At 32.4% G+C, this 19,451-nt stretch overlaps 3 protein-coding genes across 5 annotated transcripts; 2 read left to right on the top strand and 1 right to left on the bottom strand.

The window, feature by feature from the left end:
• Positions 1-1,011: 1,011 nt before the first annotated feature.
• Positions 1,012-5,111, bottom strand: LOC122588216 (mitochondrial metalloendopeptidase OMA1-like). Its single transcript, XM_043760343.1, has 3 exons — positions 4,290-5,111; positions 3,461-3,609; positions 1,012-1,246 (listed from the first exon to the last, which is right to left on the bottom strand). Exons 1-3 carry the CDS (start codon positions 5,109-5,111, stop codon positions 1,012-1,014), a joined length of 1,206 nt encoding a protein of 401 aa, XP_043616278.1.
• A 1,848-nt stretch (positions 5,112-6,959) lies between these two features.
• On the top strand, positions 6,960-11,274 carry LOC122585434 (cytochrome P450 704C1-like). Of its 2 annotated transcripts, none has more exons than XM_043757568.1 (6): positions 6,960-7,039; positions 8,365-8,580; positions 8,954-9,238; positions 9,433-9,768; positions 10,085-10,285; positions 10,623-11,274. In XM_043757568.1, the coding sequence occupies exons 1-6, from the start codon at positions 6,980-6,982 to the stop codon at positions 10,809-10,811; spliced, it is 1,287 nt and encodes a 428-aa protein (XP_043613503.1). In that variant the 5' UTR covers positions 6,960-6,979; the 3' UTR covers positions 10,812-11,274. The 2 variants fall into 2 exon arrangements, with proteins under 2 accessions (XP_043613503.1, XP_043613502.1); XM_043757567.1 differs by lacking the exon at positions 6,960-7,039 and adding an exon at positions 7,762-8,169.
• Positions 11,275-12,240: 966 nt separating this feature from the next.
• Positions 12,241-15,231, top strand: LOC122584903 (cytochrome P450 704C1-like). 2 transcript variants are annotated; one of them, XM_043756979.1, is made up of 6 exons: positions 12,241-12,924; positions 13,025-13,240; positions 13,618-13,902; positions 14,079-14,414; positions 14,724-14,915; positions 14,998-15,231. In XM_043756979.1, the coding sequence occupies exons 1-6, from the start codon at positions 12,571-12,573 to the stop codon at positions 15,184-15,186; spliced, it is 1,572 nt and encodes a 523-aa protein (XP_043612914.1). In that variant the 5' UTR covers positions 12,241-12,570; the 3' UTR covers positions 15,187-15,231. The 2 variants fall into 2 exon arrangements, with proteins under 2 accessions (XP_043612914.1, XP_043612913.1); XM_043756978.1 differs by having other exon boundaries at positions 12,243-12,924; positions 14,715-14,915.
• Positions 15,232-19,451: the final 4,220 nt, after the last annotated feature.

Genomic DNA, 19,451 nt, shown 5'->3' with positions numbered 1-19,451 from the left:
TTGGACTTCTTGGATATGTGATTCATTTCCCGAATTAGGGGTTATGCTTATGTGTGATCCGGATACTTGCATTATTGAATGGTTTCGTATGGATTACTTGATCCTTTTTATGCATTTAGACTTACTCTACATAATTTCCATGTTGTGTTGTGCTTTTCTTGTGATACCCCATGATTCCGCCTTGTTGAGGTGCTACAAATTGGCACCTCTATATGGTTGTCACGTATGTTTTTTTACATACAATAAACATTTTTTAAAGTTGTTTACATATAATACACACAACTTTAGTTATTTTTTACTATAGACATTCGTCCAAAGTTTGTTACATTCCAGGATACTTATCTAATATATATATCTATACTATCTATACTATATTATAAAAAAAAATAGCCCCTTTTATTTATGAAAATGTTAAAAATATGTAATATTTTCACTTAACACCCCTTAAAATATTTCAACATACACTACCCCATAACATTAATGATTAATTTACACTACCAATCCTTTATTCTTCAATATATTTTCATTAACCATTTACATCAATTATCCACACCACTCGACGCCGTCTCCACCGCCAACACTTGGCCCCATTACAACGCCATTGTCACGACCACCGCTGCATTGCGCGGGTAACGTGCTATATATATATATATATGATGTTATTACATTTTAAGCATATAAATATATCGAGTACTACTTATCGCAGGACTAGAAAGTCTGGATATGAATGTGAGCGGAGCTCTTCTAAGACTTAAAAGAGCTGCTCATAACCAAATTATTACTTTAAAGGTATTATAGACTTGTTGACAATATAACATCGATCTATAAATTTGATGAAGCTGCAACAAAAATAGCTTTCTTATGGCATGATTTTTGATTAAAAAAAAAAAGACCAATAAGAAACCAAATCTTAATCTTACCTCCTAGTTACAATTTTCGCAAGAAAACACTCAGAAAAAAAATGGTAAGATTAACCTAGTCGTCGTTAATGATTGTAAAACAAAATGTTGGCTAATCTACTAAACTTTCGTCAGTGCGATAAATAGCAAGCGCTTCGTTCATGACCGAGGCTTCAGATAGCAATTTACATCTTTTCTTGGCTGATGGATGTGTAGAAAGGTAATCTAGAAATCCTAAATCACCTGCTACTTTACCCAATTTCTCATATACCTTTGGTGCAATCCGTGGATCGTACCCAGCAGAAGCCATTAACAACAGCCCTATGTGATCAGCTTCAATCTCCATCCTACATATATATATAGATAGAAGTTTAAACAACTATATAAAACAGTTTTTTTTAAGGTTTCATAAAAAGAAACATGTGTAGGATTAGGTTAAAAAAATGTAATTTTCATTTTTATCAGATCCATAAAAGAAAAATGTTTCTTTTGTATGAGACCTTCGAAAAAAGAACTGCAAATTAACGAAAGTGAGTCTAACTAAAAACACTTTTTTTTTTTTTTTGTAACGTTTGGTTCTTCACTTTCTTGTATGAAAATGATATATCATTTTAATAAATAACCTAATAATCCTTATAAAAATCTTAAAATATGACAAGTATAATCTACTCATTCTCTTTCTTAATAATTTGATTTTACCAAGTATCATGATCACATGAGGGTTTTTAGGCGGATTTATCATTACACTTCATACAATTTAAAATGTATTTTCATTGATATAATTAACTTTCGTTAAGTATTATACAACACAAATACTAATATTTACGGTCAAATTGATCGGGGGTCTTTATGGAAGCAGTCTCTCTACTTTTGAAAGGGGGTAAGACTGTTTACAACTTACCTCCCCCATACCCCATTCAGAGATTGGTCTTGTTGTTGTTGACTAATATTTACAGTTAAAGTTGGATGAAAAATACATGACAATTAAAAAATTGACTTTTAAAATAGGACTTCAGGAGTAGTATATTAAAGTTGGTTCCAAATTGTCACTTTTGGCATCTATACCCTTTACATAAGTGTCACAATACACATAAACTTTGATACATACACCACAGGAACGAGAATTTACCCTTTTAGTTTGTCGTAAGTCGTAACTAAACAACGAATTTAATTTGTTGTAACTAAAAATGAATTTCGTCTACGCATATATGTAACATGATTTTGACAGGCATATACAAATTTGCTCATAGGTAAAATATCATTCATAAGTTAACGGCACATCGTGTCTCAAGGGTTAAGCTACTAAAGCTAGTATTTAGAGACTCCCGCCTTTTAACTTCAAAAGAAGCATAAATCTATTATCTAAGATTTTAAGGTCTATATCTTTTTGGCTTTCGTGGCCGGCTTTAAGCAAATAAGTCAAAAGTATGTCTAAGCCTTAGACCTTGGTATAGTCAAGTATTAATATGCACGGCTGACTCGATCTTTGGTGACTTTAAGGCCTCTCCTTATAGGAGGCACTTCTTCCCTCTTTCTTACCCACTTCTTCCACTATTCATCAGGTTTTTCTCCCCAAGAACACTCCTCCTTATAATCCCACTTCTTCCCCAATTCTTCACTATTCATCCACTATTTTATTATTCCATTATTCTTTTTCATACAATTCTCTTAAATTATATAACAAATTAATTAAAATTTTATAAATAATAAAAATAAACAATATACAATTTCAAACTATATATATATATATATATGCAGGGCGTAAAAGTGAAACTTTTTAAACTCTAATAACTTTATTGTGAACAAGTGAAAAGTCAAAGGGCTAAATTGAAAATTTACATTAAATATTAGTAATAAATAATCTTGCACGTGATCTTCTTCTTCAAAGGTTCTGCAAGTTCCTTTCAAGCTAGAAACGGATATAAAAAAAAAAAAAAAAAAGCTTTTTTTTTAATTTTAATGGCTCAAACTCGCAAAGGGACCCACCTCAAGCCAAGAAACGCACGTCTGCAAGTGGAATAAACGGCCGGAACGCACTTGAAGACGCAGCCGTGCTTATAGCGGCTCTCCCCGGCCGCGCGTCCGACGCCGGGAGACGCGGCTATAAGGACGGGCCTAAGCGACACCAATTTTTAAGGTCTATTTTAAAGTCTAACAAAACCCTTTATTTATATATGTAGATTATTTGAAGCATTTAATTACAGATTCAATGGAGGGACAGAGACTTTTTACTATCTTTACTGGGAAGAAAATGCCCTGGCTATTAGAATTTATGAAGTGGATAGTTACCGAAACTTCATGTAAAATAACACAATCTAATAACATTTTATTTCATCTCAAATTGCGGGCCTTATTTTTATGGAGGTTTTACGCTCATGCCTAGTTCAAAACAACTATGAAGCCGACACTGTTAATAAGTAAAAGTTCAAATCGATAAGACCTCATTTTATAAGTTCGCTTTAGGCTTCCAAAATGGACGCCCCTGAACTCCTCAGTCCTCATCAAGAAAATGTCATGACAACAATATCTATAATTCATAAACAGATAACATATATGCGTACCTACGGGAGAAAGGAAGCTCAAAAAGAAGGTGTGATATCGTTCTGGCCTGATCTGGCTTAACATAATCCGCTAAAAGTAGCTGCCCGAATATAAGCCAGATGGACTTTGTAATCGTCTCTGCTGAATGTCTTGCCACAGCATGTGCAACCTAGATCAAGTAAGAACAAACACGTACTCCTTAATTAGGTCGTAAACTCAACGTTAACGTACTTTTTCAATTTTACATACATAAACATTGTGTATCAACGGACTTTCCATTTATTTATTTTTTTAACTACATATTATTTTACTTCTACACGTTTGAGATTAAGCCCAAAACTATTGAAAAAGCCCTTATTAATCCACCCTCATAAATGTGGGAAGTGAGAATCGAACCTATGTGGATCTCAAATTTTGTTTTACTAATCAATTCATGTTAAATGATTCAAGTCTAAATTCTTTAATCTAGCTAATTGATCGAAGTTAGGCATGAGCACATATCAAAATCCGGTCGGACCCGTCTCGTTCGTGGAAACCCGAAACGCTGCAACAAAATCGAACCTGTGACCCGGTCTGTTACCCTATCGGGCTGGTCGGTTCGGGTTTGAGTGGGTTGGGTTCAACTCTCGGGTTTAAGGGACATTTGTTCATCACAATTCATCACAGCTAGACCCGTTATCTTATCGGCCGGTTCGGGTTCGGATGGACCTTGACTGCTAGGTCTCGGGTTTTCAGGTCATATGCTCATCATTAATCGAAGTTGTCAATAAAGTTCTAAATTCTTATATATAATTTTCATCCCAAATTAAAACCAACATATAGTGATTGTACTAATAACGTTATACGTACCTCGTGACCAATGATGGTAGCAATCTCATCATCAGTTGTGAAATGTTTTAGTAACCCTGTAAACACAACAATCTTCCCACCAGGTACACAAAAAGCATTTATCATTTTATCATCCACAACCAAAATCTCCCAATTCAATCCTTCAAGATGCTCAATCGCAACGTTATTATCGTTCCCTTTCATTCTACAACTTTGATCCACGCACTTAACATCAAGAAACTCACCCGATTTTTCATTATTCAAATCTGTCAAAAGTTCTTTTTCTTTTTGCTTCAACTCTCGTTGCAATGCCTCCAGTATATCATTTGCAATTTTTTTCACCCTAATACTATCCGGGTGCGTTTCAGGCAAAAGTTTTCTCCTAAGTATATATTCACCCTTCATCCGTACAAACACAAACACGCCTAACCATCTTTCTAAAACTTTTGGTAATAAAATAATATGCTTACGTTTTGTATAAGGTATAGTTTCCGTCCCAAAATAAATGGTTGCACCAATTCCTGATACTGCAAATGCTACAATTGTCCAAAAATTTTCAGGGTCCCTAAGCCATCGTTCAAATTGTGCACGAGTGTAATATGATCGATAACCACTACCAAAAGATTGAAAACGTAAGCTCCTATCGATTGTTACCCGTGGTGAAAATAAAGATTTTCTAGCAGAAACTTTAAGAGGGCAGTTTGTACTATATGTACACTTAGTGAAATATCTAATATTGTTGTGCTTAGAAATAGCTAATGAAACCGGATCTCGTGTTTTGGGCACGTTGTAGCAACTGAATATGGCATCAAAACAGAGTTTTGATCTTCTGTACAATGCCATATTGTTAGCTTGCAAGCAAAAGCAAAATATGGTTTTAGCGTGGTTTATTTAACAAAAATTGAAAAAGTTTAATAAATAAATTTAAATCATTTACCGAAGATTATTGTCCAAGAAATAACAAAGATATCATATATAATTTTACTATGACGAAATATCTGTAACTAATTAACAAAATGCCCCTTTTAAATTTTAACTATAGTTAAATGTTGATTTCTATACATGTCAGCTTATTTATATACTCGATCGATATACTTACCACATTTTTCCGTGGAACTAAATGAAAGAGTAATTTAATTTAGGGATGTGAACGAAGCTAGTTAAAAAAAATAAAAATAAAAATAAAATAAGACTAAGGATATATAAGAAAATGTACCCACGACAAAACTAAAGTTGACTATGTTTGAATTTTGATTCATCAAATTGATTCATCAAATCTTATGATCATATCATATGAAAGAAGTCTTTTAACTTTAAAACTGTGGGGAAAAAAATATTATATTCTTAATATTGGTAGTTTAATATTTTTTTAAAATTATGTTGATAGTTTAACTAATATCGATTTTATTACAGTTTAATGATTATATATATAGGGGTTAGGTATTGTAAAATAACTATTAAAATAAAACAAATAAGATAAGAGCTTGACCCTTAGATCATAGTTAAATTGATCTATGGAGATTCACGAAGCAATTGATGTACGATGATATTTATGATGCACAGTGGTTTCTACTGATGTAAAACCTATTGTTTTATTTGTTTTATTTTACCTAAAACATATAAAACATATATATATATATGTTTATATATATATATATATATATACTAGTTCTTAAAAACTTTCAAAAATAACTAATGAGGAAATAACTCAATGATACAAGTTATCTGACACAAGTATTTTAGTAATACAATACTCAAGTTCGAGTCTTGCTGAAGAGGTATGGTTTCATACTTTCATTCATGTTTTTAGACAATTTAATTGAAGGATTTTTCTCTTACAAGTTATAAAGAGTTAAGAAGCTATATGGCGCGGACCTATAGATCTTCTATGCCAAACAAATGATGCACACCTTTAAAAAAATGTAAGATACTGAGTAATAGGGTTAGAGATATTATAATTCACATATCTTATAAATTTTATTAACTATTTATAGGTTTTATTTATTTACTGGGTTATGTAGCATCGAAACGGATACGGCAAACGGGCACGGGAACGATACGGGAACAGGAAACGACAAAACAAAAAAATTTAGGATACGGGTACGACAAAGATACGGCAATAAAAAATAAAAAAATATATTGATTTTATATAGAGAAATGGTGACCGGTGATCACAGATTAAATTTTTACTAAGCTTTTTTGGAATTAAAAAAGTCTGATGGTGATCTCAATTGTATAATGTGGTTGGTGTTTGAGGTATGCATAATCGCAAAATAACAGTCATTCTTGGGATATAAAAAGCTCATTGAAACCCTAATATTAATTGATACGGTATGGAAGCTTCACAGAAACGTTTCGGTATATATGGAAACTTTAAGGAAACGTTTCATACGCGTTTCATACGAATTTTCGTTTCGATGGAGTTTCTGAAACAGAAACAGCTACTTATTTGAGGTTTCGGTGCATCATAGGTTGTAAATAACTATTTCATTTATTGGCATCGACCTTTTTGGTCACATATCCAATAAAAATACTCAATGACTCCACTAAGAAACCACAGAATGATCTCAATTTTGGAATATGCTTTATAGTCGAGTTCAAGTTTGTATACCAAGAAAATTTATGACTTGTTATGTTCCCTAATTATATTTCAGGATGGTATTTTCAGGCAATAACAACAAAGGGATATCACATTAATTATGTTTTTATGAATGGAATATTATTTGCACCAGATGGAGATATATCATATATGGCAGCACTTGCATAAGCTTGTAAGTTTTGATTTATCAGATAATTTAGTATTTGCTGATTGCGGTCTAACACTGCCTAGCTGGTAGATACATTTTCAAAAGCAGCCATTTATAATCGGTTGTTATTTTGGTTATGACGTGTGCCTTGAATGTGTTTGATGAAATGTCTGAAAGACAAGATGACCTGATAAGATCACCTTAGCTTGTTTGGTCAATTAATGATCATGGAACGTTGGTTTGCAAGGTATATTAAATAGTACTATGTATTTTGAGTTTTAAGCTTTCTTTGTATGCTAATTGCCGTTCAAAATATATAGACGATAAAACTTTACGACAACGTTAAGATGATGTTGACCTATATGTTATTTTCAACTCCACATAGGTCAGCCTTGTCCCTTGCCTTATAATACTTTGCAAGTTGCCGGCAGCCACAAATACCCTCATCTTTTTATGACTATTTTTGTTGGATTTAAATAGTTATAACTTACACCAACAACATTTTAGAAGTTTTCTTGGAACATATTCTAATTTGAAATTACAAATGATAATTGAAGATATAAGTACAAAAATAGTATTAAAATCAATAACTAATCCATTATCAACCCATATCAAATCCGTCTCACAGAAAACATGAAAAAAAGGATATTATTAAAAACACATATACTCCATGTCCAAGGCCATGTAGTCAACCAACAAGGGGACACAAATATAGTATTATAGTACACGTACGTCTACAATAGAAATTAAAAAGACAGTTATCACTTATGATCATTAACAATCTGTGTTTACTTTCAAAGATGAACACTGTCATATTACTTTTTGCCAACCTTTTCATCCTCACAGGGTTATATTATTCAACACCTTTCATGCTTAGGCTTTTTGGACTCATAGTTTTGTTCATGTTATCAATCTTGGCTGCTTTCCTTGTTCATTACTTAAAAGAATTGATGTCAAAAGATCACCAGCCGCCAGTGATAGGCTCGGTTTTCACTATGTTGATACACTTTAACCATCTTTTTGATTATATGACCGATATTGCTAAGAAGCACCGAACTTTTCGTTTTGTCACACCAACACATAGTGAAGTATATATTGCTGATCCTATTAATGTTGAACATATTCTTAAATCCAATTTCCCAAATTACACCAAGGTATTATTATAGTTAATTTTGTCCTAATCTTGCATAGCCAAAAATATTTTTTTGTTTAACTGTCTAATAGCAATTCAAGCACCCTCCACCATAAGGGTGAACTACTCGATCATCGACTTTGCATACCCAATTATATGTCCATATTAATTTATTAATATTTTGTTATGTAATTATATATAATGGTGATGTTTACAGGGTGATTACCATAAAAGCATAATGAAAGATCTTTTTGGAAATGGGATTTTCGCAGCAGATGGAGATATTTGGCGTCATCAAAGAAAACTTGCAAGTTTGGAGTTTTCAACTAAAGTTCTTCGAGATTTTAGTACTGTTGTCTTTCGGTCCAACACTGCTAAGCTGGTGAATAAGGTTTCTGAAGCAGTTGTTCATGATCAAATTCTTGATTTACAGGTATTGGTTTGATAAAAGGGTGTTTTATGCCCTTTTATTATCCCTTGAATACATCCTTCTAGTTATATAACTTCCTAACACGATCATGACACATGACAAAATCAAGAGATACGTTGAAGAAAGGAAATAAGTAGATTTTATATGACATAATGTTATGGGTTTACGATGATATCTTAGGAGCAAGTATCATTTCACATATAATAGTAATATTTATATGGCAAAAGGGCATTTGTACTAACCATATTGGAGTTGACCTATCAAGAAATAGGTTAATAGATATGGTTTCTAGTGTATTTGTGGATATATCGTAAACATGGGTGGATTTGTGTAGTGACGCGACAATAAAATCATGATGTTTGTGTTAAACTTGCAGGCTCTATTGATGAGAACAACTTTAGATTCGATATTTAAAGTGGGATTTGGGTTTGATCTTGATACTTTATCAGGTTTAGACGAAACCAGCAATCGTTTTATGATAGCATTTGATGATTCAAATTGTATCCTCTATGGACGATATGTTGATGTGTTATGGAGGGTGAAAAGGTATCTCAACGTTGGATCGGAAGCTGATCTTAAGAAAAACATTAGAGTGATTGACTATTTTATGTATGAACTGATAGACCTGAAGAGGGAGCAGATGAAAAAGGGAAAACTTGAGGTGCGCTTACTCATTTACTTATAAATGGGTTAATTCTAGTTATGTTTTATAGCTAAAACAGAACAACAATTCCAAAAGTGAGTTGTTTTTTGTATCCGTAATCTTTTCATTTCTGTACCTCGAATCAGAAGAAAAATCTTTCACATTTTAATGTGCATCTGACATGCATTGATATATTTATTTTTTAAAAATAGGGAGATAAAGATGATATATTATCAAGATTTCTTATCGAAAGTGAGAAGAGTCCTGGGAGTATGACTGATGAATACTTGAGAGACATATCACTTAGTTTCATTATTGCTGGGAAGGACACGTCTGCAAACACACTCACTTGGTTCTTTTACATGCTTTGTAAACACACATTTATTCAAGAAAAAATTGCATTAGAAGTGGAAGAAGCCACTGGAGCAGAGCACACATATTCTATTGATGAGTTCTCTCACAAATTAACGGAAACTGCACTTGACAAAATGCATTATCTTCATGCAGCTTTAACTGAGACTCTCAGACTATATCCAGCCGTTCCTCTGGTACGTCGACCATATATGATTAAGTTAACTTTGCACTTGTACAGGTGGCAATAAATCCATGTTGGGCAACGGGTGGAATTACTTTTGTAGTGTTTGAAACCATAATCTTACAAATATAATCCAATTCTATGACCTTATGATTACAAACTAGAATTTGGGCTTACTTCATGCTATTTGACCTGCCAACTACCCTTTTAACTAAAACAGTTTATCTATAGCATGTTTGAGTTGAAAGACAACCTAAATCGACCCATTAATTTGCAAGTAATTGGGCCAAAATTGTGACAACCCTTAATATGTTAAACTGTTTTTCAAGGATGGGAAATGCTCAGAGAATGATGATATTCTACCAGATGGTTTCAAAATAAAAAAAGGCGATGGAATAAGTTACATGGCATATCCAATGGGAAGGATGACATACATTTGGGGAGAAGATGCAGAGGATTTCCGGCCAGAAAGATGGCTCCATGATGGTGTATTTCAGTCAGAAAGCCCGTTTAAGTTTACTGCATTTCAGGTAAGTACCAAAAACATATACTACATCCGTCCCAATTTAAATGTCTTAGTTTGAATTTTGAGACTTTCTTGTTAACTTCGACCATCAATATTATCTGTTATAAAATACTTGAGGTGAATTATACATATATATAAATTGAGTTTTAAATGTAAATTACACTGATGTATTTTCATTAAGTATAATATAACACAAACGGAAATATTTATGGTCAACGTTACAAAAAAAAAACAAGACTTTGTCAGTCAAACTAGGATATTTAAATTGAAACAGAGGTGTATAATACTCTATTGAGCATGATTTATAAGCACACACTTGTTAATTATAATCTATTTTTTAGGGTGGGCCAAGGATATGTTTAGGGAAGGAATTTGCATATAGACAAATGAAAATACTGGCGGCTTTTCTTGTGTTCTTTTTCAAGTTTAAACTGGTGGATAAGCATAAAGAAGCTACTTATAGAACCATGTTCACCCTTCATATGGATAAAGGGCTCCCCTTACATGCATTTCCTCGTTCGAAAGCATAATCCATATTTTATGATTTCATGCTAAAAAAGTTGCTTGTTTTTATTTTTCTTTTCTTTTTTAACGGCAAATTGCTTGTTATGTATATAGGCATTTAAATAAGTTGTGCCTGAATACGATCTGGTTGTATGGGTAAGTCATGTTAGCATTTTTGCCTTTTTGAACAACTTAAGCCCTATTACCTGAGCGGATGTACAGGTTTAGACATTCGCAGGCCATTGTTAGTCATTGATCTATATTAAAAAGGGTATATTAATGTGAACCCCTAGTCCCATGTACCGCATTGGTATAGTAGTATATGAATTTATTTATAGTTAGGATTTAATGAGTTTGGAAATGAATGTAAAACATAGAACTATAGAAGATAGGATTTGCGTACTACACTTCCTAGTCTGACATGAACATATACCCTATTAAACGGTCATGCCCTATTAAACGAAATTTGTTTTGAAAGAAACTAAAATAGTAGGTTTTTTAACAAAACATTTAAATACTGACAATTACAAACATAAAACATAGATTGATATATATATATAATGATAATTAGTTATACACTCTGTTAGTTTATGGACTTTTAATGCATCAAAATGAAGTTTTTAAGTGTTCACACGTGTGCCCAGTCTAAGGGTGTTCTTATTGAAGTGCTACCTTATATATATGAACTATTAACAAAAAAGAAATGCTAATTACAGTCTTATATACCGTATTACCCTTTTAACTATAATTAAAATTAAAATAAAGATTCTATTGATATAATTGTTTATGTACTTTCTAACCTTAATGGGACAAATTAAGATTGCTGGGTATTAGGAATCAAAGTTGAGGGTAAGTTTTTTATTTTTTATTTTTATTTTTGAAGAGCTAAATAATTAATCCAAATCAGATCAAAAGCATGTTTTTTAATCATTTTTCGTCTAAGTTTAGTCTGAGCATCGTGTGCATTGGATCGTGAAGGATTTAAACAACTTTCTGTTTGTCAATGTGATGAACAAACCCAATCATATATCATCTGTATATATACAACCATTTGATGGCAAACTCAAAAATGAACACTTTCTTCATGGTTTCCACAATGTTTTTCTTCCTCACATGGTTTAAAAAAATGGGCAAATATACATAGTTTTGTGGAGACGAACACCATAACTTATTGACAAACTTTCCATCTTAGTCTAATTAATTAGGTCATGACCAATTAAATGAAGGTTAAGCCCATGAAATAAAATCTGCAGTCACCTGAAGTCGACAATAACCATATCAAAAAACAGGTTATATACATGCACTTAACTGCTTAGATGTAAAAGGGTCTTTGATTAGAATAAAGCCTCCTTCAGCAAATTGATATTCAAACCAACATTAATGAATCCCGACAACCGCTAAGAAGATATTGATCTATATATATATAGCCATAGTACGTTGGCATTTCAAATCTTTATCCTTATTATTAACACCAATGTAGTACAGCTTTGTCCCCTGCCTTATATTCTTTCCTTCTTCGTCATGGACAAATTGCCGGCTAGAAATACCCTCATCCTTTTATTCCTATGTTTAAGATTTAACTTATTCATAGCTCACACCGACATTTTAGAATCTTACTTCAAGCATATATCGATTCTAATCGGCCTCTTCTTTTATGCTGCATGTTTAAATGTACCATATCACGGGGATAAAAAAAATAGTATTATAGTACTATGGTCTATATATAAGAAAGACAGGTACAATCAAAACCATATGATCATCAGCAATCTGTGTTAACATTTAAGGATGAACACTCTCATCCTACTTTTGGCCAACCTGTTCATCCTCACAGGGTTTTATTGTTCAACACGTTTCATGCTTACACTTTTTGGACTCATAGTTTTGTTCATGTTGTCAATCTTGGTGGCTCTAATTGTTCAATACTTGAGAGAATTGCTGTCAAAAGATCACCGGCCGCCAGTGATAGGCTCGGTTTTCACTATACTGATACACTTTAGCCATCTTTTTGATTATATGACTGAGATAGCTAAGAAGCACCGCACTTTCCGTTTTGTCACACCAGCACGAAGTGAAGTATATATTGTTGATCCTATTAACGTTGAACATATTCTTAAGTCCAACTTCCCGAACTACACCAAGGTATATTATGGATAATTTTGTTTTATTCTTGCATAGCCAAGTTTAATGCATATTAAGTTATTGATATTTTGTTATAAAATTATGATGGTGATTTTTACAGGGTGATTACCATAAAAGCATCATGAAAGATCTTTTTGGAAATGGGATTTTCGCAGCAGATGGAGATATTTGGCGTCATCAAAGAAAGCTTGCAAGTTTTGAGTTTTCAACTAAAGTTCTTAGAGATTTTAGTACTGTTGTCTTTCGGTCCAACACTGCTAAGCTGGTGAATAAGGTTTCTGAATCAGTTGTTCATAATCAAAATTTTGATTTACAGGTATTGGTTTGATAAACACAAAGCAAGTATTTATATATATCCCCTAAAATGTACTTCTAGTTGAATATTCTCCTACACAATCACGACACATGACAAAATCAAGAAATACGATCAAGAAAGAGAATAAGTAGATTACACTTGACATGATGTTATATATGGTTTTACGATGATATCTTAGATGCAGATATCATTTTAAAATTTTACAATGATATCTTTGGCGCAAATATCTTAGGATATGGGTTCTAGTGCTATTGTGAACATATTGTACGTATGGGTGGATTTTTATAGTTTGTGCCTTTCAAAATATCAGATAAAAATGATATGTATGATTTTAATGAAGTTTGATTATAATCATGATGTTCGTGTCGAATTTGCAGGCTCTATTGATGAGATCAACTTTAGATTCGATATTTAAAGTCGGATTTGGGTTTGATCTTGATACTTTATCAGGTTCGGATGAAGCCAGCAATCAGTTTATGATAGCATTTGATGATTCAAATTATATCCTCTATGGACGATATGTTGATGTGTTATGGAGGGTGAAAAGGTATCTCAACATTGGATCAGAAGCTGCTCTTAAGAAAAACGTTAAGTTGATTGACAAATTTGTGTATGGCCTGATACAACTCAAGAGGGAGCAGATGAAAAAAGGAAAACTCGAGGTGATTTACTCATTTACCTATAAATGTGTTGATTCTAGTTCTGTTTTAACACTGAAACAGAACAACAATTCCAAAATTTACTTGTTTTTGTATCCATTAATCTGTCCAGTTTTCACACTTTAATGTGCACTTGACATGCTTTGATAGGTTTCTTTATTTTTCTACTCTGAAAACAGGGAGATAAAGACGATATATTGTCAAGATTTCTTATCGAAAGTGAGAAGGGTCCTGGTAAATTGACTGATAAGTACTTGAGAGACATATCACTAAGTTTCATTGTTGCTGGGAAGGCCACGTCTGCAAATGCACTCACTTGGTTCTTTTACATGCTTTGTAAACACACATTTATTCAAGAAAAAATTGCATTAGAAGTGAAAGAAGCCACTGGAGCAGAGTACACGTATTCTATTGATGAATTCTCTCAGAAGTTAGCCGAAACTGCCCTTGACAAAATGCATTATCTTCATGCAGCTTTAACCGAGACTCTCAGACTCTATCCAGCCGTTCCTCTGGTAAGCTCGACCATATGTGATTAAATGATTTACTTTTGTAGTGTCTAAAACAATAGTAAGACCTTAGGCTTATACACAAGAATTTGGGCTTACTTTATGCCATTTGATCTGCCAATAACTAGAACAGGTTAAATAGCTTGTTTGAGTAAAATGACAACCGAAATCAACCCATTAATTTGTAAATAATTGGTCCAAAATTGTCACCTGACTAAGTATGTTAAACGTTTTTTTCAAGGATGGGAAGTGTTCAGAAAATGATGATATTCTACCTGACTAAGTATGTTAAACGTTTTTTTCAAGGATGGGAAGTGTTCAGAAAATGATGATATTCTACCAGATGGTTTTAAAATTAAAAAAGGCGATGGAATAAGTTACATGGCATATCCGATGGGAAGGATGGCATACATTTGGGGAGAAGATGCAGAGGACTTCCGGCCAGAAAGATGGCTCCGTGATGGTGTATTCCAGTCAGAAAGTCCGTTTAAGTTTACTGCGTTTCAGGTAAGTACGAAAAAAATGTAATACTATCTTCAGCATGATTTATAAGTACACAGACACTTGTTGATTAAATTGTATTGTTTAGGGTGGGCCAAGGATATGCTTAGGGAAGGAATTTGCATATAGACAGATGAAAATAATGGCGGCTTTTCTAGTGTTCTTTTTCAAGTTTAAACTGGTGGATGAGCATAAGGAAGCTACTTATAGAACCATGTTCACCCTTCATATGGATAAAGGGCTCCCCTTATATGCATTTCCTCGTCCGAAAGCATAATCCATAATTTATGATTTCCGGTTAAAAAAAATTGCTTGTTATGTATGTGGGCCTTTAAATGAGCTTCATGTGTCCGAATACAAACTCGTTGTATAGGTAAGTCGTATTAGCATCTCCGCCTTTTGAACAACTTAAGCTTTACCAAAGTATTCATTGCTTCATTAACGTGTTACAATCTAACATAAACCTGCCGCCGATGTACACAGTTAGAAGGTAAAATAGACATTCTCAGGTCCGTGTAAGTCATGAATCTATTTATGATTACAATTATAAATGAGTTTAGAGTGAAAGAATAACTTATTAGAAGATATGGATTTGCATAGTCTGATAGGAGGAAAAAGCCCCGGGTCTACTCTTAAAGGGCTGCATTGATGACTCAGGGCCTAATTGGTTGTGGGCCAGGCTATCAAACAAAATTGTTTTTGAATTTAGATACTCACTTTAAATTACAAAATTACAATATCTCTTTGTCTACGTGTAAGGTTTTACTATTATACGATAAGGTTTTTTTGATATCGTGTTCCGACTGAATGTTCAATTAAAAAAAAACCCTGAACCCTAGCAAATCCCTAAACCTAGAAAATCAAATCAAAATAACAAGAGCTGATCTGTTAAAATCCAAATTGAAATCATAAAGAGAATTAATAATTTATAATCATTGATACGATTGCGATAAGTTTCAAAAGCATGAACATCTTTGACCGATAGCAAGGAATTTATTGCTGCTCACACCACTTTCCTCTTCAGTCAACCAGAAATTCAACATCATCGTTTGCTTGTAAGTTACGCAGATTTAGATAACTCTGGTTACAAATATGTAATATTCGTCTGATGATGCCAATTTCCAACATGATCAAAAGGTTACCCGCTCCCAATTTTGATTGCAATTCACAAATAGTCGGTGGCGCTCATGGCTTGTTATGCTTTTATGACACTGAAACAACTAAGATGACTATGATACGAAATCCGTCAATTAAAAAAATCTTTTTGTTGTACCTTTATTCCGGTGACTTGCCGGAATCATTAATATAAATGTCGTTCAAAAAAAAAATTGTTTATCTATAAACCCTTATAAAACATATTGACTTTTTCTATTTTAGGAAATTCAACATTTTTTTTATACCCAAAATACCCTTATTTCTTAATCTTAATTCTCCTATACACCTAATCTATACTTTTATATTATTTAATAAATAAAACAACCTTCTCTTTAAAAGTTATGGAGGAATTATCTAAAATACCATTAAAGATTAAATTACAATATCAGTCATTTATCTAATATATCTCCATTAATCTTTTATCAATTATCTTTACATCACTTATCTGTACCACTCGACGCCGCCGCCACCACCAACAGTGACCCCCACCACTACATCGTCGCCGCTACAACACCGCCGTATTGCGCGGGTATCGTGCTACTTAAGTAAAAAAGAAACGGGGCTAAGTAATATAAAGAGAGTAAAGAAGACACGGGGCTAAGTAATAGAAAGAGGTTTAGCTAAGGTTAAAATACATATGCGGTATGCCACGCATAATACTTAATTTTTATCTCTCCTAGCCATTAGAATTTCAACTAGTCAACACTATTTATTTTTTGTATCTGTAAAATACGTAACATTATTCATATATATATATATATATATATATCAATTATTATAAAAGTATAAATACATGAACTATCAACTTGTGTATCTTTTTGAAAACGAAATGCTACATAACCGTTAAATGAGGGTATCTCATTGATCATTTTCACTCATGTACTACGCTTTAATGTATTACAGATTATAATGATCATCATGTTGTTATTATCTTTTGTATTCTTGTTCATTTTGTTTTTGAGATATTTTGTATTTTTGCTACTATTTTGTAATGTATAGATACAATTACAATCACATTGACATGTGGGTTAATAAATGATGAGGTAGATGCTAGCTAATATGGTAGGGTCCCACACGTGGACGCCACATGGAGAGAAGGTTTAGTCCAGGTGGGAAATCCATAACAAAATCATAGGTCATGTCTTCTTGTGTTTTGGTACACAAAATAGATACAAAGTGGCACGTGAACTCGGAAAGGATACTCTCTTTGTCATTATATGCCGCCCCACATTTCTTTGGATTCGACCCATTTCCAACTCAACTTTATGTGAAAAACGACTTCCAAATTTTGAGCCCAAGACCAACATAGATTTGTCCAAGTTTTCAGAAAGACTAGAGCCGTAGAGGTGATATTCTTAATTAACCGCAATTTTTGATACGTTTAGTCGTATGTACGTATAACTTTTTTTTGAAAGGTCAATTTCGTTTGAAATTTCGTGTCGTGATTCGACAGCGGGAGGTTTAATATATGTTGTCTTAACCGGGTCCGCGCTAAAGATCTCCCTCAAAGTAGAAATACTTATTTCAAATACCCGATTGGGGGAAAAAACACCCCTACTAATTTGCCCAAAGGCACGACGATCAATAAGGGTAAACCCTGCCTCCTCAGACTTGAACCTGGGTATACCCAAGCCAAGCCTTCATAGAAAGACTTTTCTATGTACTTCCCAAGTCTTGAACCCAAGACCTCCTGCTTGTAAGGCAGGTGTTCAACCACTTGAGTTAACTAGGAAGTACGTAAATACGTATAACTACATGTCGATAAAGGTGTATTAGGCTACGTTACTACATACACGCACGCACACATATAAATATATGATCAAAGTTCAAATATAGCTGTTATTTATTAAAATAAAATTTGTAAAACAACCATTTTTTCAACTGGAATTTGTTCTCATTAGTTTTATTCATTTTGATCATGATCATATATTTTTTTAAATGCAGTAGAGTAGACTCATAGTGGGCTAATTCATGAATTGAATCAAGGGTTTTATTTTAAAGAGTCACGCTCTTTCACTTTAAAGGCTATCTAATATTCAATATTTATTTTAATTATTTTAATATTGTTTTACATCAAATAATATATATAACAAAAATTTAGTTATTCAAAACTCTTAAACTAATTTTTTTTAAGCGGCATATTGGTCTACATTTTTATTTAAAAGGGTAGATATATTATTAATAAAAGCGAAAAATACTAGATATCTAAAGAGCACAATCTAGATTTACTAATTACAACTCTATCCGAAACTTTAACTGCTATATAAAAAGCTTGAAAAAAACTTGCTACATTACATCAATGCTTGGGATGGAATCGTACTTTCAAAAAATCACCTATTAATCAAGTCCAATATAATAAATATAAAAAGTAAGACTTTGATGAACTTTCTTAAGGTTAAATACCTTACCAATAACGTTGGGCTAGCTTTTACAATATGAAAGAGTGATCGAGACCTTGCTAGAGTAATACTGGAACGATATGTCGATTTTTATTGTGAAGGCTCAGCTCACGTACAATGAGACGTATACAAATCGTGATGGCTTGTAGGTCATATGTTTTGGATTATTGTTTATTTAAATTGATGTAGTAGATAAAGTACAAATTACATACCCATGTAGCATTGCTTGTTTGTCTCCACCACAAAAAGCGAGGTATTATTAATTGGATAATTATGAAACACATCAGAGACCTTGTTTTGCATATACAGTCTTTTGATAATAACGGATTCGTCATGTTCCAGTTTGCTCGTATGTGGTACGGGTAAAAAAAATATAATATAATTAAAATAATCATGAGTTAAAAATAATATGTTATAACTGATACAAAACATTTCCTACTAATAACTTTTGATATAAATTTTTTAATATTTTTATAATAATTAAAAGTATTATTAAATTTCAATATGTTTTATCTATAATTATATTAACTATATCTTTAATATTCCGTATATATTAAAACAAAAATCTTAATTTTAAATTGAGAAAGTGTGAATCATTGATTAAGTTTTACGTTAATTTTTCACCATTAGACTTTTTTTGATGACATCATTATTGACCAAAAAAATTAGTCAATAACATTTTTAGTCCTTATACATTACCTTTATACAAATAAATCAATTAATTTTATTTACTTTAGTATAATAATATATCGCCTAATTGAATATCCCCCATTAATTGTACTAACCAAATCTTTATAATAATGGTACTCTTTATTTTTTTAATGTTGTAACTTATAAAAAAAAATCATTTATTTATATAGTATATATTATATTTTCATGCATAAAAAGTTTTATATATTTATATATTTGTATTTTTAATGTCGTATAACTAAGTATTTGACAAAATTTCAATCTAAAATAGGTTAATAAATTGGATATGATATTAAAG

The sequence above is a fragment of the Erigeron canadensis genome, chromosome 1, assembly GCF_010389155.1.
Source record: "Erigeron canadensis isolate Cc75 chromosome 1, C_canadensis_v1, whole genome shotgun sequence".
Lineage (NCBI taxonomy): Eukaryota > Viridiplantae > Streptophyta > Magnoliopsida > Asterales > Asteraceae > Erigeron > Erigeron canadensis.
This window is presented reverse-complemented; position numbering and strand designations above follow the sequence as displayed.

What these genes read in the sequence shown, in the direction of transcription:
- LOC122588216 (XM_043760343.1), bottom strand. Translation starts at nt 5,111, where the DNA reads ATGGCATTGTACAGAAGATCAAAACTCTGTTTTGATGCCATATTCAGT. An exon ending in CTACCATCATTGGTCACGAG is followed by an intron (nt 3,610 to 4,289) that starts GTACGTATAACG and finishes TACTTGATCTAG; the next exon opens with GTTGCACATGCTGTGGCAAG. An exon ending in GAGCTTCCTTTCTCCCGTAG is followed by an intron (nt 1,247 to 3,460) that starts GTACGCATATAT and finishes ATATATATGTAG; the next exon opens with GATGGAGATTGAAGCTGATC.
- LOC122585434 (XM_043757567.1), top strand. Translation starts at nt 7,783, where the DNA reads ATGATCATTAACAATCTGTGTTTACTTTCAAAGATGAACACTGTCATA. An exon ending in ATTTCCCAAATTACACCAAG is followed by an intron (nt 8,170 to 8,364) that starts GTATTATTATAG and finishes TGATGTTTACAG; the next exon opens with GGTGATTACCATAAAAGCAT. An exon ending in TATATCCAGCCGTTCCTCTG is followed by an intron (nt 9,769 to 10,084) that starts GTACGTCGACCA and finishes CTGTTTTTCAAG; the next exon opens with GATGGGAAATGCTCAGAGAA.
- LOC122584903 (XM_043756978.1), top strand. Translation starts at nt 12,571, where the DNA reads ATGAACACTCTCATCCTACTTTTGGCCAACCTGTTCATCCTCACAGGG. An exon ending in ACTTCCCGAACTACACCAAG is followed by an intron (nt 12,925 to 13,024) that starts GTATATTATGGA and finishes TGATTTTTACAG; the next exon opens with GGTGATTACCATAAAAGCAT. An exon ending in TCTATCCAGCCGTTCCTCTG is followed by an intron (nt 14,415 to 14,714) that starts GTAAGCTCGACC and finishes GTTTTTTTCAAG; the next exon opens with GATGGGAAGTGTTCAGAAAA.